The following is a 27,846-nucleotide window of genomic DNA, read 5'->3' on the forward strand; positions in this document are numbered from 1 at the left end:
TTTTCCAACCTAAAGTGCAGGTTTCTGCACTTCGGCCACAACAACCCCAAGCAGCACTACAGGCTGGGGACAGAGTGGCTGGAGAGCAGCCAGGCAGAAAGGGATCTGGGGGGTACTGGTAGATAGTAGCTGAAGATGAAGCAGCAGTGTGCCCAGGTGGCCTGCACCAGGAACAGTGTGGGCAGCAGGACAAGGGAGGTTATTCTTCCCCTGCATTCAACACTGGTCAGGCCACACCTTAAGTGCTGTGTCCAGTGCTGGGATCCTCAGTTCAAGAGAGATGTTGAGATACTGGAAGGTGTCCAGAGAAGGGCGACAAAGCTGGTGAGGGGCCTGGAGCACAGCCCTGTGAGGAGAGGCTGAGGGAGCTGGGGGTGTGCAGCCTGAAGGAGGCTCAGGAAAAGACCTCATTGCTGTCTACAACTACCTGAAGGGAGGCTGTAGCCAGGTGGGGTTGGTCTCTTCTCCCAGGCAACCAGCAACAGAACAAGGGGACACAGTCTCAAGTTGTGCTAGGGGAGGTCTAGGCTGGATGTTAGGAGGAAGTTGTTGGCAGAGAGAGTGATTGGCATTGGAATGGGCTGCCCAGGGAGGTGGTGGAGTCATCATCCCTGGAGGTGTTGAAGCCAAGCCTGGCTGGGGCACTTAGTGCCATGGTCTGGTTGACTGGACAGGGCTGGGTGCTAGGTTGGCCTGGATGATCTTGGAGGTCTCTTCCAACCTGGTTGCTTCTATGATGTGCAGGCATAGCTGAGCTCATGAAGATTTGTGTTTTGTTTTTTTTTTCCAATGGCAATTTTCTGCTCTCTCTGGAGTTCTCTGCTCTCAGTAACGGCATCAAACAGACCAAGCCTTCAATTAACAGGAAAATATTCTGAATTTTATTTTTTTGTTGTTTTCCACGTTATTATCAAGTACACCATTACAATAATGTCACACATCCCTATATGATTCTATGTACTTTGTTGGTTTTTTTTTTTTCCTTTTGCCTTTTTTACAAAGTGTACAGAGGGAAGGACGTATACAATATTTAACAGGGTCTTTTCTACAGAACAATAATTTATATTATGTCCTTGTAAAAATCTGTACCTTTTTTGTTGTTGTTGTTTTGTTTGGTTTTTTTTTTTAAACATTAAACTGAAACATCCATTTTATAGCATTTGCTAAGCAAATCATTTCAGAATTAAAACTAACCTGTAACTAATGTCAGTACATTAACAATAACTATAATTCCATTTTTTTTCTCTTTATACAGACAAATACATTTTACAAAATCCACTTGACCAAACCCTTAATTATTAAAAAAAAAATGTTTTTTTTTTTTCCAACATTGTGCTTTAAAACAAAGGGGGGGGAAAGAAGGAAAAAAAAAAGTGTGTATGATTCCAGGCTATGTAAGAGAAAGAAAAAGATGTAAAAAAAAAAAAAAAAAGGTGTTCTTTGTCTTTCAGCTTATTTAAAAACAAACAAACAAAAAAAATCAGGTTCAAAATGGCTAAAATCCTGGGCAATGCCATGGGGAAATTGGCATTTTTGGGTTGCTAATTAGAAAATGCTTAAGGGGAAGATAAGAAAAAAAAAACAACCCAACCAAAACGAACAACCCCAATGTCACAGGAGGGTTATGCTGCAAGACACGGAGAGTAAAAAAATCTCTACTGGGTTTTACTGCATCCCGTTTGGCAATCGGTAGGCAACGGACAAAAGACAGCTACAGCCATGTAGGAAATCCACTGAGTTGAGCGGGGATTTCAGCCAAGGCACAGTGCAGCACACTTAGGGTATTACACACTGAAGGTTCACGGGCCACGAGTAGCGATGTCACACAAGAGCACGCTGGACAAAGGCTGGGGGCACTGTCAAGCAGGAGTCCAAAGGAAAAAGAAATCATGGAAGGTGGTGGTGACATGGCAAGAGACTGTCCTGAGCTGCAAACTACACACAAGTAGTTCAGCTTAAGGAAGGGCTGAGGGGTAAGAGCTGGGGTCAGTAACAGAACACAAAAGGCTTACAAGATGCGCATCTGAAAGGAAACCTCTGTCCCTTTATCACCCCACACCTGAAATCAGGACTAGAATTCCTGTTTGGTTTAAATAGGAAATTTACCTGCCTGGGAACTAGAGCTAGCACTGGGCCAGGCTCTGAACTCTTTCCATTAGCAAATTGTTGGCTACAAATCCACCCTAATCTGGCAGGCAGCTGGGCCCAGATTCTGCAGTCCATCACCAGCCAGTAGCTTCGGTGGGAATCTGCGTGAGGGGAGGAGGGCCAGGTCCTGACATCTGGCACGTAAAGAAATGATTTGGGTTTTTCACTCCAGAGCTGCTGCTGAGGCACACAGGGCTCGGTGCTCAGGAACAGTTCCGCTGCAATCAGCAAACAATACAGCGCTAGTTTGTAATAGTCTTCAGGTGGGAAAACTGCATGTAATAATTGTCATCTTCTCCCAGCTGTTTGCAGAACAGATTAAAAGAACTGGGTTAATTCTGGATACTCTACTAATTAATAAACAGCAGCTTAACACGACTGCTAATGGCTCAGGAAAAAAACCCAGTTTAGAAAGAGTTCTGTTACTGTCCTTGAGTTAACTTCCCTAACTAAAGTTTTCTACGTTAAGACACTTCTACTTCTTATCAACACTTCTGCTTTGCTCCATCCCCCTCGGAAGCTCTCACTGGAAGTATCTCAGTTCCAAAACCGAGGCACCTCTTGGTCTTAACATTTTATTCTGAAGCAACTGACATCAAAGTTGTGACTTGAACCACAAACTGTTTGTCAAAGAAATGCTAACACACACACACGTACAGACGCACAGAGAGGAAAGCATTAAGCCTGAGGTACGTTTACCAGCACGTACAGACAGCCGTCACCGAGTAACTCTGCAAATGGAACAAGAGCATTTCATGTATCCAACATTTAAGACAGTAGTAAACTGAAAGAAAAAACAACCCAACAATTCATTTGTAACACACAAAACCTTTTCAAAGACAAAGAAGCACGGAACAATAAATGTGGTATTTTGAGCGTACATTGAAACCAGGCAAATAAAGTGAACAGATTGCCCCAAAACAGCTTTTTTTTTGTTGTTGTTTTCTCTGAAACCTGAAATTAACGAGGCAGAAATTTTCTGCGATAGAGTAACTCCTCACACGGAAAATAGTTAACCTGCCACAAAGTCCTGCAGAGTCAAAACAAAGACAACCAGGTGGGCTTGAGTGACTTTTATCTTTAACATCACAATCCCTCTTTTAATACAATTTTACCAAGAGAAACCTAATAAGGTTTCTTTTGTCTTTTAAACTCATGACAAAACTGCATTAACATGGACACGGTTGAGTTACCAACGAGGTCAGTTAAATATACTTAAATAAAACTATTAGGGTTGAAAAATTCAGTAAGAGACAGGGGTTTACTTTTTATTAAATGCAACTTTTATTGTTGCCACCTTTGCTTCATTTATTAAACAAACTGAAGAGAATTCAGAACACGCTATGGAACAAAAGGGTATAAAAGTCAACTAGAAGCGAGAATCCTATTTTTATACAGCAACAAATCAAACGCACAGTATGTTTTGTTGGGTGGGTTTTGTTGGTGGTGGTTGTTGTTGTTGTTGTTTTGCTTTTGTTTTTGTTTGTTTTGTGTGTGATCCTGGGTGAGATTGGCTTTAAAATAAGCTAACTGCCCCAGAGGCAAAATTCCTTTCTAATTCCAGCCCCGTTAAGCCTTGTGAAAGAGACTTTAGCCTGTGAAAGGGACTTTAAGGCAGGCCAACATCTTTGTGATGCCGCATAATGTGTTGGTTCTTCTCTGAAGGCCTTCGGAAGCCTTTCTTGCAGTACTCACACCGGTGAGGGTAGTCTTTTGTGTGAATGGAAATGACATGCCGCTTGAAGCCCGAGGCGTCTGTAGTGCTATACTCACAGTACTCACACTGATAAACTTTCCTGCCGCTGTGTGTTTTCATGTGTTTTTTCAGCTCGTTCTGTTGCCTAAAGCCCTTCCTACATCTCTTGCACCTGAAGGGAAGATCCTTTGTGTGAACCGAGAGTATGTGGCGGCTCAGGATGAAGGGATCTGCAATCTTAAAGTCACAGTGTCTGCACTGGTGCAGTTTTTTCCCCTTGTGAGCCGCCACGTGTTTTTTCAGTTCGGAAGGCCTGTGAAAGCCTTTGTCACACATGTCACACTTGTGAGGGTAGTCTTTCGTGTGGACCGAAATGATGTGTCGCTTCAGGTCGCTCGAGTTGGAGCTCTTGTGGTCACAATGCAAACACTGGTGCGTTTTACTTTCTTGATGCATGAGCGTATGCTGCTGTAGCTCTTTGGTATCTGAAAAAGTCTGGAAACAAATGTCACACTTTAAAGGGGTCTCCTTACTGTGCTTAGTCTTTACGTGGGTTTTCAAGTTGGAAGAGTCAGCGGATCGGTACTCGCAGTACTGGCACTGGTAGGGCTTCTCGCCGGTGTGGATCCGCATGTGCTTCTTCAGCTCCGAGGGGTGGCGGAAGCCTTTGCCGCACTCCACGCAAATGTGAGGAAAGTTCTTGCTGTGGACAGCCAACAGGTGATGACTCAGCAACCCTTGTTCTGCTGTCTCGTAGTCGCAGAATTTGCACTTGTGCATTTTGTTAACTCCTTTGTCCCTGTGCACCATCTTGTGAGTAAATAAAGTGCCCGCGTGAGAGAAGCTTTTCCCGCACTCGTCGCACTCGATCAGCTTTTCGGTTTTGTTGGTCAGCTTGTGACTCTCCAAGTGGTTGTGTAAACTGATTTTTTTATTCGTAGTGTAATCACAGTCTGTGCATCTGTATTTCTTCTTGGTGAGAAGGTGCTCCGGGTGGTTTTTCATGTGCCTTTTCAAGAAACCTCTAGACTTAAATTTCTTTCCGCAAATCATGCAGGGGTAGACTGTCAACGGATGACCGTCGGGGCCGATGATTATTGCTGGCAAACAACAATAAAAAACCCTTCATCAGTATTACACAGCAACACTGCACTCCAGTGAATGGCAGATTTCAACCTAAACAGTGAGCTGAGCTGTTAAGTAAGATCAGACACTTACGCTTTACTGCACAATAAAACGCTTGTTACTGACACAGGTGGAAGGAATGGTGGGAACTTGCAGCCCAGAAAGCCAACAGCATCCTGGGCTGCATCAAAAGCAGAGTGACCAGCAGATGGAGAGTACTGCATCTAGCTCTGGAGCCCTCAACACAGGAAGGACATGGACCTGATGGCACAGGTCCAGAGCAGGGTTATGAAACTGATCAGGGGGTTGGAACACCTCTGCTATGAGGACAGGCTGAGGGCTTGTTCAGTCTGGAGAAGAGGAGGCTCCAGGGAGACCTCATGGCAGCCTGCCAGTACCTGAAGTGGGCTACAAGAAGGCTGAAGAGAGACTATTCATGAAGGCCTGCAGTGCCAGGATGAGGGGCAATGGTTTGAAATTAGAGAAGAGCAGAATTAGATTAGATGTTGGGAACAAGTTCTGCACCATGAGGGTGGTGGAACACTGGAACAGGTTGCCCAGGAAGGTAGTTGAGACCCCATCCCTGGAGTTCTTCAAGGTCAGGCTTTGCAAGGCTCTGGACCACCTGACCTAGTAGAGATGTCCCTGCTCACTACAGTGGGGTTAGAATAGATGACCTTTGGAAATCCCTTCCAACCCAGACCATTCTACGAATGGCTACTTCCATTCATCTTTACTATCAGGAGAAAGGAGACACTGCCTTTTGCCAGAGACAACCAAAGAATCACCCAGCTGCTGTTCACCTCAAATAATTCTACTTTGAGGATCTCTAACCAAGTTCATACATTACATACACCCAGAAGCTAACAGAGGTGCTGAGAACAACCACCTACACATGTTAAACTGTGCTTTACACAGAAAGCACAGCACATGATCTTCATCTGGAAGTTTAACCACCTACCACTGACTACAACTCTCATTTTCCATAGCTAACACCTCCTTCTTCTGCCATCTGTCACAGTCACTATCTGAAGAGGTACCCAGCAAGAATCAATGAGAACTCATCTCACACCTTAAGATTCTGGAACTTATTTGCACTCCTCCGGCAACCTGATTTGTTTACCCTGACTTTGTCTTGGCATGCTAAGAATCTGTTTTTCCAACACTGTTTTAGCAAAAGAACGGACTAGGCAGCTGGAAACAGAAGTAAACTTTTCCAGATTAAGATTTGCCTAGTTTACTGATTCAGTGCTAGACAAAACAGACCTCCTACACTTAAGTCCCAACTTGGAGAGAAACTTTTACTGTCATTTAAAGAAAGAATAAAGAAAATCAGCTGTGAGCTTCTTCAACTTTATCAGCCCAACTAAACCTTTCGGAATATAACAGAGTAACAGCAGAAACAAAAATAATGCCAGAACAGCTCATCCCTTCTTACAGATGCAAGTAAGAACGTTGGCCTGAATATTAAGTCAATTTATTTCACAACTGAAACAGAAAAGGGGATAGCACCTACACTACCAAATGTAATACATGTGATATCCACGTTTTCCACTTACTTCTGCTAATATAATTACATATATTTATAATAAAGACAAAAAAGGGCTTTTTAAAGGCACTATTACAGAACACTGTTTCTCTAAAATCACCTTCTAAAAAGTTACACTCAACATTAAAATTGCTGTGGCAAGTTAAGTATCTAACTTTTTGCTATGATACTGATTGTTTCCTATGCCAGAGACAGTCTCCATAAAACATCCCTCCTGCCCTCAGCCCAAACTTTAAAATAAAACAGGCATTAAAAATATATATTTAATAACATTTATATTTATTGTTATTTATTAATATAAAATATGTGTTTATGATTCATAGAATGGTCCAGGCTGGAAAGGACCCACAAAGGTCATCTAGTTCAATCCCCCCTGTAGTCAGCAGGGACATCCTCCACTGTATCAGGCTGTCCAGAGCCCTATCAAGCCTCACCTTAAATATCACCAGTGATAGGGCCCCAACCACCTCCCTGGGCTACCTGTTCCAGTGCTCCACCACCCTCATGGTAAATAACTTGTTCCCTACATCCGATCTAAATCTTTTCTTCTCTAGTTTGAAGCCGTTGTCCTGTCACTGCAAGCATTTGTAAACAGTCTCTCTCCATTCTTCTTGTAGCCCCCTTCAGCTACTCAAAGGTCTCCCCAGAACCTTCTCTTCTCCAGGCTGAACAAGCCTAGCTCTCTCAGCTTGTCCTCATAGCAGAGGTGTTAGAATCATAGAATTATAGAATCAGCCAGGTTGGAAGAGACCTCCAAGATCATCCAGGCCAACCTAGCACCCAGCCCTGTCCAGTCATCCAGACCATGGCACTAAGTGCCTCATCCAGGCTTTTCTTGAAGACCTCGAGGGACAGTGACTCCACCACCTCCCTGGGCAGCCCATTCCAATGCCAAACACTTTCTCTGGCAACAACTTCCTCCTAACACCCAGTCTAGACCTCCCCCAGCACAACTTGAGACTGTGTCCCCTTGTTCTGTTGCTGGTTGTCTGAGAGAAGAGACCAACTGCCACCTGGCTACAACCTGCTGATCATTTCCGCAGCCCTCCTCTGGACCCACTCCATCAGGTCCATATGCTTCCTACATTGAGGGGTCCAGACCATCATTTATGATGTAGATGTATTGCCACCAAAATCATTCCCTAAATAATCACTCCTTTTTACAAGACACTGCACATGCTATCAAGCAAAGCACATCTGTTTCTGGGTGAACAACTGGAGGAATGAGCACAGACAGACACCAGATACTCACCTGTTTGATACTGCCTAGACTCAGGTCTCCTCTTCTTCTTTGGTTTTTGCTTAGCCAGTCTCCCAAGTCCAGCTGACTCATCTATGTGCAAAAGAGCACTTGCAGTGCCATTCCGACTCTCTATGCCATCGTTATTATTACCTAAAAAGATGGCAAGAAATTACTTATTGCCATCACTCTACAGATTATTTCAGCAACAACCTCTACTGTGACAATTAAAGAACTTATAAACTAGTATCTGCACAATTAATCAAACCATAATAATGTACAGGGTGAGCTGGAAAACTTCTCTGTACGTAACTCAGGGATTATGTTTGGTGTAATGAACCTGGAAGCTACTGGCTTTGTTAACCTCATTTTACAGGAGTACACAATTCACAGGAATTCATTAATTTCCATTTCACTAAGACTTCTCCTTTTAAATGGGGCTTTGTATTTTCCCAATTGCTAAGCTATGCTCAAAATGTTTTAATACCAGTAAACAACAGCATGTCCTGAAATACATTCATGTGTGAGCTCCCATTCACTCTGGACATTTGAATTCACCTGACTGAAGTTTCTCACACACCAAGTTTCAGAACTGGAACTGTGATGATAGAATTGTCCTGAACAGCCCAGAACTTGAACACAAAGTACACTACTCTCTATTTGCACAAATGATGCTTTGACACCTACAAATTCTTCCTACTGGGAACAAGGACCATGCTCAGTCTTGCATAATAGAAAGAAGGAAACAATTTTTGCCTCACAAGGCATTGAGTTTAATACACAAAAGCCATCACTGAATGTAAAACAAAGATGAAAGACACGAATAAATAAATCTATATATTTGGAAAAGTATTGATTTCCAACCAGTTTTTAACACTGTTAAATCAAGGGCATAAGTAAATTTTGATGACAGATTTTGCAATTAAGTATTTCAAAGTAACAGTTCCTAGTAGAAGTAAAGCAGACAAGTAAGAAGTGGAAGAAAGTGAAAGACATTCAGTAACTGATCCCTTTGTGGAATGCTGAGAATTCAGAGCCAGGAGCAGGCGTATACAGATCCTGAAGACTCAGCCTGAAGACTCTGATCTGTACACCTGCTCAAGTGCTGCACAGTAAAAGTGGCAAGTGACAAACACTGAAAGTTAAAAGCCAGCTGACATCTTACACGTAGAAAGCGCAGTTTGCATGAAGAGTCCTTTCTGGCACACAACAAAAAACAGGCTCCAAACAGTCTCTAAATACAAGAGTAAAATTGTGGAAACTTTCTGGAATATAAAGCACAGTGGGACTGGGCTTTGCTACAATCCAGCAACTAAACAAGTTAAACATTCCAAGACACTGTTACCAGTTCTTAATCATTCCTCAAGTGGGGAAGACTTCCGAGAAGTGTGGATGACAAACATCTGCCATTTTTGTGCCTTCTTGCTTCGTTATTTCATCCCTACCTGATTGCTTCTCACATTACATGCAGAGGTTGTTTACTGACAGTGGATTCACTCCACTGTTTCCCACATTCTACAATTCTCTTTTCAATTCCATCTCTCTGTTTCTAAAACATTCTGTTCAACTTTCTCCCCCTTCTCCAAAATCACCGAGTATCTGCCCTACATCTGTTGAGTCAAGTTCACTTTGTTTCATTTTTAATTCCCACCCAACCTGCTTCTGTCCTTTCCTCTCCACCAAAACTCTGCTCACCAGTATAAGGCCTGGGTGCACTGCTGTCCATCTCCTAAACAACACACATACACACACCACTCTGCAAGATCTTGCTCTCCCTTGACTTACAGCTATTGATTCCAGCCTCCATCGCACTCTCAGCACTTCCCTGCCATTTATCTTCTGGCACCATCACCACAATTCCCATCATACAGACATATAGCCTAGGTTTTGTCCTCCACTAATTCTTCAGCTTCACTCAGAATGAGAAAGGGCACTATGGAACCAATTCTGAGATGAGATTTTATCTACCAGCTTCTGTAGGTTTTGGAAATCACTTTGTGTACCAGTTGGTGCTCAGATACCATGAGGAATGGTTCTGCATTCTGGAAATATTCTCAAGGTTCTGCTGTAATCTTAAGATGTCTCCATCTGGCTTCTTTTTTGTTAATCAATTGATTACTGCTGTTAGTGAAATCACATAATCATACACCCCTTCCAGAAAGCACTTAAATCATGCTAGAGGTTACTGCTGCTTTTTGCTGTTAACTGAATCTTGTATGTTCCCATCTGCTTCCCTTCCCCCTCCTCGCAAATAAAAATATTCAATTCTATTCCCAAGCCAGCTCTTACTGTGTCCTGAAACTGTGAAGGACAGATGTACTTGAGATGCAATTTTTCAGCTGAAAGCTCCTGTGCTTCCCCTTCTACATCAGGAAAATATGCAGGAAAATGTCTACTAAATCAGGAGGAAGAAGAAGCTTGCTTTACAGTTTCTCTCTTCTTCTCTTTTTAAGGCAGAGGATAGCAAGAAACAATTCATCAATTAAAAACTTTAAAAACAAACAGAAAAGCACAACCTGCAAAACACAGTCCCCAACATTTTGCTACTGGCAATGTCATGAGTCAATTCTTTTGAGTATTACCTACCATAAGCTGCTGCCCAAGCTATAGGCATGAAAGTTTTGATTTCATTGTCGTCAATTTGCTGTTCATGGGCTACTGCTGCATCCTCCTCTCCTACAATCACTTCCATATAAACCTCATCAGCTATTTCTGCAACATCTAAGAGGAAAACAAACAACAACAACAAAAAAATCAAGGAAAAAAAGATTAATAGAAACGTTGCACTACTGAAAGTGAAATCCCTGCTCCCAAACGAAAGCCACCTACTTACTTAAGTCTTCATCTTCGTGCTGAGAATCATTTACAGTCATGTAAACCATTTTCTCCCTTGGAATCCGAATACTGCTGTTTTGATCGAGCAATCCAACGGTGTGGTCATTCTCTGGCTCGCTCTCCACAATGTCTACTGTGCCCCCTAATTGGGAAGAACAGAGCAAAGGATTTTCAACACATTTGCTTCAACTCCTGTGCTAAACCGCAGAAAACTGAAAGTTTGTCACTCGTTAACATTAGACCTACAGCTCTTTACAGATGACTTTGAGAGAAGCTACAGCCTCTAATTATGCAAAGTTTCAAATGTCGGGTTGGAGTATTCTAAAATGAGCGTATTTTACCTAAATCATCTTCTCCAGGATCTGCTTTGAATATATAGACCTTGATGACTTCTGGACAAATGCCATCCACTTTACAAGAGCCACTTTCTGACTCTGCTTCCATGGTCATTTCAGCAGAACCTTCATGTTCTATCTTACCAGCATCATCCACTACAAAAACAAGTTATTACAATTATCCAGTCATATACAGACAGACATATATGAAAGACTGCATTAGTTTATTACTCAAATTTGGAAGCAGTTTAAAGTTAAAAAGCTATGATTAAGAACCTACTCAGAAATATTTTTTTTTCATATCCTTGCAAACAACGACAATAAACCAGAAAAAGTAAATGCAAGTCTTGTCTTCTGCTGGAGTGGGAAGTGCTGCAGTGCTGTGACTAGAAGCATGAGCACCACACCAGGCCATGCTAATTGGGAAACAGTCAGCAGCAGCAAGATGATGGTAGGAGGAGACTGCACGTTGGTACTTACTCTGTGGCATAGTTCCACTTACTCTCAGTTTTAACTGCTTTCTCCTTTGCAATTAATAAGCTAATAATGGGTTTGTTTTTTTTTAAGCAGCATTATCTGTTGCTCAATTCTGTCTCAAATGCAAGCAGTACTGCTGCTGCCAGTCAGACCTGGTTCCTTGCAAAGTGGTGTTAATGATGCTTCTTCAGCAGACTAGAGAAGAAACCTAAATGCGAACTATGGGAAGAAATCCTTCTGCTCTCCTCATCCACTCAACACCTGAGGGTTCAAGTCCAGTGTCCAAGAGCTGCCCTGATGCTCCAGCACTGGTGAATCCATTCAATTGATCGTGGTGCCCCTTACTGAAGGGGATTTGCACTGGATTTTAAGCCTGTAGCCCTACAGAGTCTTCTTTCAGCTCCGATCTTGTTCTCACCAACACCACACTTCAGTTTGAATTACCATAACTTGCCCAGGCCTCCCACAGAAACATGGCTAACATCCAGCTTTATGAAGAACACACTTCTGGTTTTTAAGATACAATCATAGAATCAACCAGGTTGGAAGAGACCTCCAAGATCATCCAGTCCAGATGTGCTCTACACAAGCACTGCACACTACCCCACATCTTACCTTACCAAGCATGAGGTTGCCAGAAAAAATACAAACACCTAAATATGCAGTCACAAATAAAATCAAACCCAGCATCTCAAGACCGTCAGTGAGCATCCTAATTTTGGAAGCCCCAGGAAGCTTCTCAAACACTGAGATCACTTAAAAGAAAATCTTAAAATGACAGCATGCCTTAGTAATTGTGGCTTTCTTTTTCACAAAAATCACTTTTGGAGGCTGACACAGCTCCCTCAGAGGCCATGCATAACTTCAGTTCATGACAAGAAGACATGAAAATTATACTTAAAGGAAATGTAAGAACCGTCTCATAAACGCTGTAGAATTTTTAACCACCCTGCCTAGCACATCCAAAATAATAAAGTAGGCTTATTTTAATGGCATCCATTAAACTGCCCTCATAACTAAATCATAGGTTTACCACTCAGTAACTGCAACTCTTCCATTTAATTTAAGGTCTTAATTTTTTCTCCCAAAAGCTCAAAATGTTATTACTATTATTTTCCTGCCAAGAAGCCAATAAATTAGCTTTTAAATTAGATAAACCAGAAAGTGTTCTGTCTCATGTATCAAACACAACTGTATTTAAGTGCAGTTTCTCAATCAGGAATCATTAATCATAAAAATGTAATGAACAACATTAAATTACAAAGCACTAAAATCAATTAGGCTATCTGCTCACCAAAAGAGCAGCAGAAAAAAAAGCCAACATTAAATAGTCAATGGCCACCATAAACAAGGTAAGATGATTAAAGAAAATAAAAATCACAGGCCAACATCTTGTAGCTGAAACTCCAAAGTGAAAAACTTGGAGATGTTGTTGTGAATCATGTTAACAACATAGCTTCACAGTAAGGATCTTCAGTTACTGAGGAGACTTTCATGAATTCTTTGGTATGTGCATGAAACACCACAAGTCACTGGAACTAATGTCCTACACCAGATCTATGTAGTCATTCTCCTTTAAGTTGACACTTTCCAATGTCACACACATGCACTTGGAAAGCTTTCAAATGAGCCTAGACTGATTTTACACCATTGAAGCCAAAAGGGAAGTCTGCTACCAAGCTCACTGATGCTGGAATGTAGTCGAGGAAAGAGAAGCATGACTGAATTAATCAGAGAGAACAAACCTACAAGCACCAGGTGAAACAGGCTGGTTTCTTTTAACCAAATCTGAGTTTTTTACTTCCATGCATGTATGGAAGTATGCATTGATAACATTCACAACAGAAGAATTAGAGATCTTAAAAATCCATTGATAACATTCACAACAGAAGAATTAGAGCTCTTAAAAACAGGCTCCAGTTACTCTTTGAAATAAATTATCCAGGGTTCAAAGTCATCTTTTAAACAGTATGATTTAAAAAAAAAGTAAATCATTACACAAGTTAGTGTTTGTTTAGCCCTGATTTGCCTCTATATTCAATAGTAGTGTTTTTAAAATGTCACAACTGCTTTAGATGTTTATTAACAGCACAATTAAACTACAAAGAAATTGATGTGTAGGAGTACTAGGCCGAGTTTTCACATCCAAGATAAAAAAAACCAAGGAAATCACTCTTGACAGGTGATAATACTTGAAAATCTCAAGTCCCTGAAGGGCTAAAAAAGTAATAGCATTTGCAGAACAGTAGGAAACAGAAGAGTGGTAGGATGGAAAGAAAAAGGGAGAGACCAAGATAAAAGTCAGAAGAGACAAACAAGGTGAAAGAAAACAGTTCTCTATCACACAAAGTACTATTTCCATGGTAGTTCGTCCTATGGTACATAAGCATTTATCTCTACTGATTCCTGGTCTGGCTGCATTAAAGAAATGTGATTTCTATTTAACACTTTCCCTATGTTTCTGCATTCTCCACATATTTCAGTCTCACAATGAGAGAAAATGATATTCATAAATACTTGGCTGATCAATGTTTCAAGCTGGAACTCTGATGATGTTTGAATTTTTCATTTGAATTCACAGCCCATCAAGGGATCCCACAAATACTATCTGTGACTTTTCTCCTACATTGTTCCTCTTGGAAATTACAACCACCACCTCTCTCCCCCCAAACCATACCTCCAAAAGTACTTAAAATAATTAGTTAAGCTTGTTAGAGACCACTTCCTTTCAAGTACAAATGCTGGGGCACGAAAATGATCAGAGGATTGGAACACTTCTGCTATGAGGACAGGCTGAGGGAGCTGGGGTTGTTCAGCCTGGAGAAGAGAAGGCTCCAGGGAGACCCAGTAACAACCTTCCAGTACCTGGAATGGGCCTGAAAGAAGGATGGGGAGAGACTGTTTATGAAGGCCTGCAGTGATAGAAGGAGGGGCAATAGATTCAAGAGAAAAGAGTGGATTTAGATTGGATGTTAGGAATAAGTTCTGCACCATGAATACTGGAACAGGTTGCCTGGAGAGGTGGCAATGTGAGACTTGACAGAGGTGTGAGCAACCTGATCTAGTGGAGGATGCCCCTGCTTACTGCAGAAGGGGTTGGACTAGATGATGTTTGGAGGTCCCTTCCAACTCAGACCATTCTATGATTCTACTAAACTAATCACAAGTCACATGCTAGATAAAAGTCCAGTCATTATTCATTCAGTTACAGAATCACAGAATAGCTTTCATGTAAAAATAATGCTTGAATTTTTATTAAGAGCACAAGCAGATGAGAAAGGTGTCACACAACATGGAAAATGTGGTATATTTAAATCCTGGCTAGTAATCATTTACATTACAAGGAAACAATAAGAAACCAGACCAACAGATGAAAGAAATAAAGAGTAAAGCAAAGAAATAAAAGCTGCAGGCAACACTAACAGCAGACTGTGTCCTATCATGAGAACAGGATTTGTCTCCTAGAAAAGATTACATCTAATAAAAAACACCCCAAACACAACAAACTATAACATCCAACAAATAATTATCTCCTATATCTTTACTCTGCCATTAAAATGACCATTGGCATTTGGGGAGCATAAACAAGCTTCCATGCACTGATACTAAAACCAGTATTTAAAACCCATCTGGGGCCAGTTTCCCCATACAGGAGCATAAATGCTAGCCCTGGATCCTGTATATACTGTGTTTGCTTGAAAGGCACAGCTTTAGTTCAATTCTGACACATACACTTTCCCCAGGAAGCTGGGGTTTAGATGTTTATATTCACTATTTAATGGATCCTCAGACAGACTTTGTAGCCTTGCAGTCTTTTACTATTTGAAAAACACAAATACTTGTAACTTTTTTAAGTTTCTATAAGCTTTTGTGTTTGTTCTTTCCTACAATTTCTCCTTTATATAAGATTAATGAGGGAAATAAAAAGACTGTAAAGCACTAACAAATCTTTCACTGCTAAATTCTGCCCCTCTTCTCTGCTCTTCTGAGACTGTTTTCACTTCTGGTGCCCCTAGCTTAAGAGGGACATAAAGCTACTGGAGCAGGGCCAGAGTAGGGCCACAAAGATGACCAAAGTGCAGGAGAACCTCCCCTGTGGGCACAGGCTGAGAGAGTTTGGGCTGTTCAGCCTGGAGAAAAGAAGGCTTAGAGCAGCCTTCCAGTACCTGAAGGGGCCTACAAGAAAGCCAGGAAGTGAATTTGTACTTTTAGGTTTGTAGTGATAGGATGAGGGGCAGTGGATTGAAGCTTGAGGAGGGCAGATTTAGACTGGAGATTAGGAAGAAATTCTTTGCAGTGAGGCTGCCCAGGGAGGTCATGAATGTCCCCTGCCTGGAGGTGTTCTAGGCCAGGTTGAATAAGGCCTTGAGCAACTTGGGCTAGTGCGAGGTGCAATAAACCCCCCATGTCAGGGGGTTTGAAGCTAGATGACCTCTGAGGTCCCTTCCAACCTAAACCATTCTATGAAGATATGAAGTAATGCACCAAAACTATCCTCACAGACATTCTAACAGGTCTGTCTCTATACCAGTTTAGCACATCGTAAAATCTGCCTATGGAGCAATTAGAAGAGAATCATCTCATCTACTTTGTCAGCTTTTATGTTCCCAAATGATTTCTCCTCCTTCCAAAAATAAAAATGCATATCAGGGGATAATTGCCTGATTACAAAATAAACAACCCTACTGAACCATTTGTGATGAAAAAGGCCACTGCTAACTGCTCTGTTTTCTCTGAAATGGATTAAAAGCCTGCTCTATTCCCCAGATAGACTTTGTTCAGTCATCTTGTGATAGAAACATTTTCCTCCTATGTGAGAGCAGAAAATTTGTAGTCCACTGAAGAAGTTATTTTTACATCCACTTATTTCTTAAATGGCACAGCAAGTTTCCTAACTTGTGAGAAAATAGAAATCTATTCTATTTTTATTTTAATGCCATTGCCATTACACATGAGCAACAGTATGAGTCTGAAACTCGCCTCAGGGCAGCAATCTAGCAGAGAAGAACCTCCCAAGCTCCAAACATTTTATCTATCACTTGTTCTTCTTGTCTTACTCATCCCAGCACATAAATCAGGGCTAAGTTCTGAGGCAGAGGCATCACTCAGCCCAAGAGAACTCTCAGCTCTGTCATCTCTCACAGTGACCTCCTGAGCAGCCTTGGCTGCAACTCTTGGTCCCATTCCAGTGGCTGGAGAGAAGCATGGCAGCAATTTCTACCTCAGAGAAAGCAAAACATTATTTCTAACACTTTTAAGAACATCTAGGGAGAAAAGAGGGAGGTACTTATTTATGCTAAAAAAGTAAATAGGAAGCATTTGGTTTTCTTGACTAGAAGTTTACTGTATGGCCTTAATGACGGCATGAACTTTATGACTTTGTTGATCAGATCCATTGTTGCCAACTTCAACATCCACAAAGGATGAGTTTCACCTAGACCTGTGAAGAGATGCAATCATTATACTCTCTTCCTCTCAGTACCCTGGGTTCTGACTCCTCTAACGAAAAGTGTTCATTTAAATGCAGTAAACAAAAGACACATCTAACTTAAAGTAAGGATGTGGATGGACTTAAGTTAGTCTCTGGATTTGTAAACATCACATCACTTCCTAAAACTGCAGCTTAAACTTTGTGAGGCTACTCCTTCCTCTCTCCAGATTCCCTTTGTCAAACCACCTTTGTGCCTTACAACTTTTACTGCAGTTAAATACATCAGAGGACACCTTTTTGTCTTATGGAATGAGTTCATGCTAGAGAATGTGTCCTACCTTGCCAAACTGAGTAAAATGAGACAAGTAATAATCCTAATCTCCGTCTTATGACCAGGTGCAAGGCACTGCATTCCTTGGTTAATAAATGCAAGGAGTTTCTATTATTGTTTTAACAAACACTTGCTCATCTCACCAGTACTGTTTCACTTACAGAGAAGTTTTCCAGGCCTTTAAATCCACTATCAAATAACCAGTACCAGTGTGAGCCACTACACAAATAATTCTTTTCTGATTAGACTCCTCAACTGTCTTGTTACAGCACATGTGAAGGAAAAATTGATTTATCAAACCACCTTGAATCATTTTCAAGCTACTAACTAGAAGCAGTTTGCATTCTTTGTTGTATAAATAGCTGAATCTGCCCTGCCATGAGTATCCCAAACCTACTATGCACCAAAAATAAGCTTGAGGGCAAAGTATCCAAGAAAAAAAGTGAGTACATCAAAACCTAAGTAATAATAGAAGCTGTGCCAAGAAACATTATCTTGGAAATTTAAAAAGCAAAGGCATATCACTGGAGAAGCTAAATTAAATCTAAATGGGGAAAGTATTAAAATACTGAGTTTACTGGAATAGTCACAGAATGAAATTCACAGGGACTGTACTGTTTGAAATGGTCATGAACGCTGGCTCCCCTGGAGGTGTTCAAGGACAGGTTGGATAAGCTCTTGTGCAACCTGGTCTAGTGGAAAGTGTCCCTGCCCGTGGCATGGGGGTTGGAACTAGACTATCTTTAAGGTCCCTCTCAACCCAACCATTCTATAAATCTATGCATCTGCCCTAGCATTCAAATAAAGTTGCCAAAATCATGAATTCACAAAGTAGGATGAAAAAAAAAAACAACCCAAACCCCCAAACTAGGCTGATATCATTATCTTTTACAAGCTACTAAATTCAGCTGAAGAACTGAGACAGTCAACAGCCCAAACAACTTACATACTGCTCATGAAACACAAGGGAAAAAAAAACAGGGGGAAACTAATTCAAATAATGTTTTCCATACAACAAAAAGATTACTTGGCAAGTTAAGTTTTTTCTTGATGGAAAAGCACTAGACTCTGCCTTCACAACCAGAAGAACTTGTTGTGCAGGCTTCAGACGCAGTAGGTGGTAACAGGGAACTTCCCTTTAAAATGAACTGGAGAACATACTTAACATTTTAAATACAAGCAGAAGGATGCATGTTTTGTAGCATGACTGTTTCAAATGCTGCCTTATCTCAGGTTTTGAATCTAAAGTAGATTGCCAGACTATCAAGAGGTGTTTAATATTAAAGCATGAAACTGCAGAAATATATGGCTGAAAATTAAGAACATCCCAGCACATCTGAACAATTAAATTCCTGTGTTTTCTTCCAGTCACCATCTGGAGATGACTGGTAGATGTAAGGAGGCTTCCTAGCTGGGTGATTATATTGGGGATCATGCAATATGGCATCTATCAAGACATTCTGTCCTCATTCAGCCACTGGTAATGGTTGAATTGGACATGCATTACTTGAATTTATAGCCACAGTATTGCTTTGGTTGGAAAAGACCCTTAAGATCACTGAGTTCAACCATCAACTACAGACATAGTTTGCAAAGTGTTCCTATGGCAGCAGCCCCAGAGACTTTACTCTGCTGCTCATGCTGCAGAATGGCAACCTGCATAGGAACAGTGAACAGAGAAACAGGAGCAACAGCATCTTAAAGTGACAAGTCAGGGATAAGAAACAGAGAGGGATCACTACTGGAGTCTTTACACAGTCATGCCTCATAGAATCACAGAATGTTAGGGGCTGGAAGGGATCTCACAAAAAGCATCTAGCCCAACTCCCTCTGCCAGAGCAGGAGCACCCAGAGTAGGTCACAATTGACTGTGGATGGGTTATCCACTTGGTTCCCTATGTTGCAGGCAGCGAAACATTTGAACTGCTTTCATCTGATCTACCTGGGTCCAGAATCAGGAAGTTTTATCTGCAGTGTATTGCAAAGAGTGCAATTCCTTGTTCAGGTGAATACTACTTCACAGAGCAGCATTCCTGACCTATTTCACCTCAGTGTTATCTTGTATCTCAATTTTACAGTACTTTGTCTTATCCACACTTTGCCATTATCCCATTTCATTGCTTTCCCAGATAATAGAGAATTAACTGTACCTCATATAAACTCAAAACATGGCTGCACAAGGTTACTCAAGGAACTCAAGTGGTGATAAATTAAGAAATGCAGTGATCCTAGGTAAGGAGAAGCAACATTAAAATCCATAAGTACAGGATATTAAAAAAATCAAGCCACATTATTACATATTCAAAAAAAAAAGGGCGCCCAAAGAAATGAAAAATAAGAAAAGTAAAAAAGTTAACTACAGCAGAGCATGAAGAATGCCTCATCAATTGAGTCATTTAATGCTAAGCAAAACTGTGAAGTGCAGGGCCTTAAATGGCAATTAAACACTGCAGCCTAACAAACCTTTCTCCTATGTGTGACACTCCGTTCAGCTGTGACATTCTGATCTTCCTAGGTGCTGCACTGAGTGATCATTGTAAATAACATACTTGAGAGTAAGCTCTAGCTCACACAAATGGCTATCCTGAGCACAAAAAGGGTTATGATACGATCCTTTTTTCCTCCACCCTCTACTTTAAGTCTTTTGAAATGCGATTCAAATGGATTGTGCCATTGTTCCTAAGGAAGATTAAGATATTCATGGTTGCTTCTCGGCTACAACCAACAATAGCTACTCTTTTTATTAGCAGCACACCTCCATACTTTGCTTAATCAAGAGAGGAAAACACATCCCAACAGCAAAGAAAACCATATTTTTGCCTGTATCTAACTGCAAATAGGATAAAAGGGGTGGGGGCTTAGCAAAAAAACAAGACAAGGATAACAAATTGTCATTTGGACTTGCAAGAGAATAGGGTTTTTTACTTTCGCTTTTCAATTCAATACTTTTGTTTGTTTTCTTAACGTCTTGGCAGTAATCTCAGTAACCTGCACACATAATGTGTTTTCAAACTATGTCCCATTTCCTTTCTTTCCATTTTGACTAAACATTTGGCATTTGGCTTACTGGAATTCTTCCTGGTTTGTTCATGTGCTGTAAAATGCTACAGGGATCATTTCTAACCACTGGCATTTGCCAGTATTTATCTCCACTAGCTTCGCAGGAGTTTTTAGCTGGTACACGTTCCTAAAAACACTCCCACATCTGAGCACATTTGTGAGATCTGCATTTCATTAAAAAAAAATCAGAAAAATCCAGGTTTGGTACTGTTGTAAGCCCTCCCTCACATTTCAAGCACCACCCAGGCCCATACCATTAAGAGTTTTGATGGCTTTACCCAGACACTTACGGGAAATCATAAGGTAGTCTTCACAGTTGCCCTTCTCATCTTGATGTTCCACAGGGATTCCATTGGCATCGATCACTGCTTCTGATGCGCAGTCTGCCACCAAGACTTCTTCAGAAACAACATCTGTTCCCAGAGTATCAGTGACAATATCTGCTTCTTCAACATTATCATGAACTACATGTTCTACATGTCCAACTTCAGGCACATGCATTGACTCGCTCGTCAGCACATGTTCTGGTATAGACATTGCTTCTGCTGTTATGTCAGAAGCTAAAACATCATCTGGGACAGTGCAATGAGCCAAAGAAACCTCTTCAGCTACGTCTGTGTCCAGCACTTGTTCAGGAATAATGACAGTTTCAGATACGTCTGGCTCCTCCATGATATCTGGGCACTGAACATCCTCGATAACAACATCCTCAATGACATCTTGGATTACTACAGAATCTGGATCATCAGGAACAAAATTATGCACAGTTATATCTGAGTCGACTACATCTGAAACAAATACTGTTTCCTGTACTTCCACAACAATCTGATCTCCATCCATATGTGCGGCATCCGCTCCTGAAAAACATAATTATAACAGCAGTTGAATTGTAAAACTACCTCAGGTTAGATGGTTAATAATTGAAATTACTTCTATTTTATTTCAACTTTCACACTATGCTGCAATTCAGTAAGAGATGCATGATAGCCTATGAGCAATTAAGATAGGCATATATATGGGGAGCTGATAAAGCCAGTCCTCTGCAGAGGATAAAGGAGCTAACACAAACAACATTTTCTCCCCTGGAAAAGCTCATGAATTTTTAGACTCTCCCCCAATCCCCAAGCAACTATTACTTGACAGAACAGTAGCTCATTCACATTGCTCTGAGGAACAAAACCAACCAAAACTCAAAAGCAGCTACTCTGTACAAAAACAATGATGCAGTACAGCGCTTTTATGAAAAGATAAAATTAACAACAGTGAATTGCATCTAATGTCAATACTTCCATCTACAGATTATCTCCTGACAGACCTGTTGGATCAAAAAATGCATTTGGCTCATGTGGCTGCAATTCAAGCCCATCTTCATCCATGGCCTTTAACTCTCATCAGTCGCAGTGTCTGTAGAAGGTAAAGAAAAAAGGTTAACTTGCATTGTGCTATGAAAGTGGCCTCTGCCCGTGCACTGAAAAGCAGAACTTGTAGGAAGTTAACAGCTAACACTTCCACTTTTAGACTGCCCAGAGTTCACTTAGGGTACCTCTCTTTGGAATTCCATAAATACTACTCTAGAACACAAAACACCCAGGGGATCTGAATATGAGGAGGGTGAGCTCCAGCGCTCCATGTCCACTTCTTAAAAGCTCACAGCTCCACAAATACAGAAGCAGCTGGTAAAGGGATATGAAAATATGAGTTCCTCATAATCCTACAAAGTGAAGAAAAATAAGGCAAAGCCTAGGCACATTCAGACTCAAGTCTTTTTTGGCTAGTGGGAAATACAGGTCACCTATTTCACCTCAGCGTGATCTCACAGCTTCATTTTACAGTATTTTGTGTTATACATATTTTGTCATTATCCCATTCCATTGCTTTCCCAGACCATAACTAACTGTACCTCACATAACCTCAAAATAGGGCTGCACAAGGGATGATAAATTAAGAAATGCAGTGATGCCAGCTAAGGATGTCAATGAAGCTCAATAAAGTAAGTTGAAGGTAGACAGATAATAATCTGAAATGTAGAGTTTTCATACTAGGCCAGTCAGAAGGAACTTACTCTTATGTCACTTCAGGAATGGTAATCATCAATGTAAACTGCTTTCAAAACCCAACTTTCATAGGTTTTCACCCCCCAGATGTGTAAACAGTTTTAAAACTCCTGTCTGAAGACAAAGAGCATACTTGCTTTTGTATTAAAAGCTCTCCAAAATTACCAACTGTCATGTTCTACCCAATTCCTTCAAACAGGATGCCAACATCTTCTTAACCAAAGAACCAAACGAGACCAGGAAGTTAAAATACTTACTAAAATCTGAATTTTTGCTGCTTGCCTATGAAAATATGCATTCCAATTAGGATCAAGCAATCCTTGTTGTGCAAACCATGATCTAACAAAGACCTGCACAACTCCCTTGCACTTAGTCCAACCAGTTTCCTAAGCAGAACCAGCAAGATGCAACAGAATGTTGCTACATGTTCCTGCTCATGCTTCTGGAGGAGTGAAAGATGCCATTCTCCTTCCTCCAAATATTTTTCACATTGACAAGCAAAAGTCTCCCAATTCCTGTGGTACTTTCACAAAGGACTAGAGAAAATACAAAGATTCTTCCCAAAGTTTCCATAAGAATCACAACCCTTACAAATTATGCCAATTAAGTCTTCATGGAAGAAACTTCTGCATGAGGGAAAAAAACAGCAATTACTCTGAAACACAAACCTACAACCACAACCTGTAGCCCAGATTTCAGGATTTTTCTAGCTCAAGTTTTCTCAATACTTCATAGACAACCACCTAATTTATATATTAAAGTAGTTTTCACAGAATCACAGAACATTACAAGTTGGAAGTGACCTGCAGAGATCATCCAGTGCAACACTCCTGCCAAGGCAGGATGACCTAGGGTAGTTTGCACAGGAATGCATCCAGGTGGGGTTGGAAAAGTCTTCAGAGGAGACTTCACAACTCCCCTGGGCAGCCTGCTCCAGTGCTCTGTCACCTTCACTGTAAAGAAATTTCTCCTCATGTTGAGGTGAAACCTTCTATGTTCAAGTTTGCATCTGTTGTTCTTTGTCTTACTACTGCACATCACCAAAACAGAGATTTGCTACATTCACTTGACACCCACTCCTCAGACATTTATACACATAGATGAGATCTCCTCAGTCTTCTCTTCTCCAGACTAAACAGCCCCAAGGCTCTCAGTCACTCTCCATAGGGCAGTTGATGGAGAAATATAGCCAGAAATTGAACTAGAGGAAAAGCAGCAGCAGTCCAATGATTTTCCAAGGGGTCACATACTTGTGTGATGCTCAGCTGGAAGGCTCCTATACTTACAAGACAGCTCCACTAACAAATAATTGTGGTGTCCAGCTGGGCATAAACCACCTCACAAATATTCTGACTGTCAAACGTTTCTGTCAGAAGCATCCACTATTAACAGCAACTGCTCTTCACAAGTGCCTTTTTCAGAGTCAAGGGCAGAAAACAGCCTCAGGTACAATACACAGCTTGAGTGAAGACAACCAACCTAGCCATGCCACAGAAAAAAAGAACTGAATAACCAGGTTTCATGCAGTCATTTAACAGGAGTAATTCCTACTCAGACTCGTTTACCTCCATCAGTAGTACACCTAGCCACTCTATCACAAATGTCTTTCCTATTCATCATAACATCTTTTCTGTGTTGGCTTCAGTGTTTAGTTTCTTCCTTTCTGTTGCTTCTTCTCTAGTTTGTCTGTACCTATGCTATGCTCATTACCTGCTCACTTTGTCTCTCCAGCTGTACCCACAGCACACTCCCATCACTCCCAAAAAAAACAGCTGTATTATCATAGATAGCAGGACTCGACCAGCTTGAAGTGTCAGTTCACCACTAGCTACTGGAAGAACTGGCATTCGTTTTCTCCACTTCCTGCTTTCATCATCCACCTGACCGGCACTCCACCACAAATTCCTACTTCTAATGATTCATGCCTATACTTTCTCTACCCTATCCTTTCCTACACCATCCTCAAATTCCTGTCTCTATGAGTAAGGCTTCCCACCGTCCTTTTGTCTGTCCTCTTCACCCACGACACTCAGTGGCTGCCACCAGTACTTCCCCGCTTTCTGAATACGCCTGCTGACACCATCACTTCACTGTTGCTCTCGCTGCTGCCTGGATTCCAGGCGACAGATGTAAAACCAGAGAGTCTCTGTGGTGTTCCTGAGAATGCAGTTTCATAAAGACAATGTCACCAGTACTGACAGTCCAGTGGACTGAGCCTCCATTCTCCATGTGGCCTCTTCTATGTTGGCAAAGGCTTTTCACCTCCAGGGGCATAATATGCTGCAAAATGAAAGCTCAAGTTCTGCACTGAAGAAGCTTTCTGGGCACATGACTCTTCAAGACAGAGTTTTTAAATGACCACAGATTTATGTTTTGTTAACTGTTCCAAAGAAGAAAAAAACACCAAACCTCTCACTGAACGAGTTTCTTCCTAAATAAGGTTTCTCACAACATGCTTTTGCATCCACATTCAGCCAACAAACTCATGTACACGAATGCTTATTCTTGCACAAGACCCTAAAGCCTTGAAAAGTGCTCCACTGGGGCACAGACCCCACCTTCACAGAAATTTGCTGTGGAAAGAGGACCAGAACAAGATGCAGGCATTTAAAACAGGATTTAACTCAACTGTCTAAATTGTCAAGGTGTCAATATCAAAATCTGCAGTCCAAAAAGGCATCAAAGCATGTGGTCCATGCATACAGTGGGGGAAATCCTTCTGAAATCTTCTCAGGGTTGGAGTATTCTAACCAGTAGATGAGAAAACACTGTGTTTCCTCCTGCTTGCTCTTCTTCTGAGCAGCATGACAGCACAGGAGCCCAAGATTCAGGCACACAAAGGAAGGTACGCCACATGGTTCTGTATGAACTGGCAGCTTTGTGATGAAGGCACCGTTCTGCAACATACCACAGCTTCTTCTTGCAAGCATCACACTGAACACCTTCCTATTCCTTGGCAAGCACCCTAAGCTCTGTGGCACCATAAGGCCAAGATCCAATTCCAGCAGCTTCTTTTCCAGCAAGATTTTAAGATGGGCAGAAACTTCTCTCAGTTCTTCCAAAAATAGTCCTGCTGACACTTACCTTGGGAGCAGGTTCTGGCACTGAAGACAGAATCCATTTTCAGTTTTGATTTGGGAATCTCAACTCTCAGAGAGGCCAAGTGTCCATCCAAGCCTCTACCCTTAGTCCTTCTCAATGCCCAAATCTACATGGTGTTGACTGAAATCTCTGTTCAAATCTCAGTATACTGGGAACTTGTACCACTATGACAGAAAGAAACCTAGGCACCTAAACCTAGATTTTATACCTCAGAAAAGAACTGAATACCTACATGACCTTGGTTTGAGCTTGTGCCAACCTCAGATGGCTCTAGAATTAATTAGACTCTGAAATACACCCAATTCTGTTTGTAAAGTTAGTTCTTGTAGACTGATTTTTATCTGCTTTGTTTTGGTTTTACAAATAGCAAGTCAGTATTTTCAGTGGAAGAATAGACAAATTATGTATTAATGGGAAAAAAATAAGCTATTAGCAATAAAGTAGCTTTCCAAAATATTTTTCCTGTAAGTCTGATCTTGAGTACAATCAGTTAGGCAAAGCAACACAGACAGTGCACTAGTCCTGCCACATTACAAATCCTTGACTCAATAGGCCTAGCCAGGTAATCAAGATGAAATAATTGAAAAACAGATAAGCCACCACATTTTAAAGAGAGAGCAAGAGAGGTCCTTAAAAAAGCTTTATTATGCCACAGTCCATTTCTCTAGTCTCACCAAAAAAGAAAACAGGGGGAAAAGAACCCAAAACAATGAAAAAGGAAACTCCAGAAAAGTCATCCTCATGAAAAAGAAATACAAAAGGCAATCCTCTGCCTAGTCCTAAAGAAAGAACAGTGTATCTGTTTATCTGCAGCAAGACCCATAAACCAAAATACTCATGAAGCAGCAACTCGGATGCTTCCCAGAAAGAAACAAAGCATAAACAGCCAAAACTCCATGTCCGAGCCCCAACCTACACTTACTGTACTACCATAACCAAGTTGCCATCACGCCTTGCTACATCACATTAACAATTGCAGCATGCCTTGCATGTCCCAATCGGATTAGAGCCCCGAGCTACCCCAGGTTTCGTTGTGGTTATGAGGACTACGGGTTCAGTCTACACGATTGCTGCAGTGTCATAACTCTCCCTATGTGACCCACTTAAGGAGAATGTGATGTCCACACACACACACTCTCAATCACACACACGTGAAAGGCAAAAAAAGAAATTATACTCCTAGAGTATCTAGTTCCCGTCTTGGAAACAACCTCCATCGTTACCAGGTGAATAAATGGAAGGATAAAAGCGATGTTACAAATGTGACAGCGTTAATCATTCAGCTGTTTATTTCGTGATGCATCTCTCCCTCAGTTTTGGCAGGGAAATGCCTTTTTTTTTCATAGCGATTTCGTAAAAAAATCTCAAGTCTTTTCCTCTTCGCTGTAGTTCGGCGGGGTGGGTATCTGCAGGCACCGGTTAAATAAATGGCTTTTCTCCGGATTTCATAACAATGCTGCACGTCAGAGAAGACCTAAGCTAATTCTTCACAAAACCTAAATGAGGGAAATAGCCAGTCCCTAGCGCCCCTTTGAAACTACTTTCCACTCAGCAGGAGACAGCATAGCCAGGGGGGAGGAAAAGCCAACACCAAGGCGGAGGACCCCAAGGGAGTTAGGGGGGCTCCGCGCCTCCGCACCCGGTTCATTGCAGAAATGCCGACGAGGCTAAGGGCGAGCCTCCCAGGGCTGCCCACATTTGCTGCCGGCCGGGCGCCGAGGAGATGGCGGGGCTGGCGCCGAGCGCCGCGGCAGGAGGGAGCGCGGCTGGCAGCTCTGCCGCGGCCGCACAGGAAGCCGCCACCGGCCGGAAAACGCCGAGGTCCCCTGCGACTCGCTGGCTCGCAGGCGCCGAGGCGGGGAAGAGGGAGAGGCGGGGATGCTACGGGCTCTCCCTCTCGGAGCCTGCGGCCCGGCGCCGCGCTGCGCGGGGCCAGGGGCTCCCCCCTCCGGCCCGGCCCGGCCTGCGCGGAGCACGGGCAATGGCGAGCGATTAATTCAAGATGGCGGCCGGCGCCCGCCGCTCCCCCCCCCGCCCGCGCCGCCATTTTGTCTCCTCCTCCAGACACTCTCCGAGCCCCCCCCGGCCGGGCCCGGGGCCTGGCACCCACCTCGTTCGCCTGCCCTCGGGCCCGGAGCCACCCCTCCCTGCTTCCGCTGCCCTCGCACGGCCGCCCCCGCTGCCCGGGGCCGCGTCGGGCACGCGGAATCCGCCGGCCCGGGCCCTGCGGCCCGCTCTTTCGCCTGAGCCCTGGCGCGGCCTAGCTGCGGCCTCCTCGGGGCCTGTGCTGCGGCCTGGTGCGGGCAGGGGAAGGCCCGGGCCCGGCCAGGCGGCGGGGCCCAGCCCCGGGTCTGCTTACCGTGCGGGTGGCAGGCGGCGGTGCTCGCCTCGGCGCGGCCTCTCTCAGCGCGACTGGGCCGAGCGCGGCGGCGGCGGCGGCGGCTGCGGCGGGGCGGGCGGGCG

The 27,846-nt window shown here is 42.5% G+C and overlaps 1 protein-coding gene across 2 annotated transcripts; it reads right to left on the reverse strand.

The window, feature by feature from the left end:
- Positions 1 to 858: 858 nt before the first annotated feature.
- ZFX (zinc finger protein X-linked) lies at positions 859 to 27,846 on the reverse strand. Of its 2 annotated transcripts, XM_064151990.1 has the most exons (8): positions 27,743 to 27,846; positions 21,543 to 21,631; positions 20,518 to 21,084; positions 10,935 to 11,084; positions 10,592 to 10,735; positions 10,345 to 10,479; positions 7,771 to 7,911; positions 859 to 4,944 (listed from the first exon to the last, which is right to left on the reverse strand). In XM_064151990.1, the coding sequence occupies exons 2-8, from the start codon at positions 21,601 to 21,603 to the stop codon at positions 3,758 to 3,760; spliced, it is 2,385 nt and encodes a 794-aa protein (XP_064008060.1). In that variant the 5' UTR covers positions 21,604 to 21,631; positions 27,743 to 27,846; the 3' UTR covers positions 859 to 3,757. The 2 variants fall into 2 exon arrangements, with proteins under 2 accessions (XP_064008060.1, XP_064008061.1); XM_064151991.1 differs by lacking the exon at positions 10,935 to 11,084.

The sequence above is a fragment of the Pogoniulus pusillus genome, chromosome 12 (genome assembly GCF_015220805.1).
Source record: "Pogoniulus pusillus isolate bPogPus1 chromosome 12, bPogPus1.pri, whole genome shotgun sequence".
Taxonomy (NCBI): domain Eukaryota; kingdom Metazoa; phylum Chordata; class Aves; order Piciformes; family Lybiidae; genus Pogoniulus; species Pogoniulus pusillus.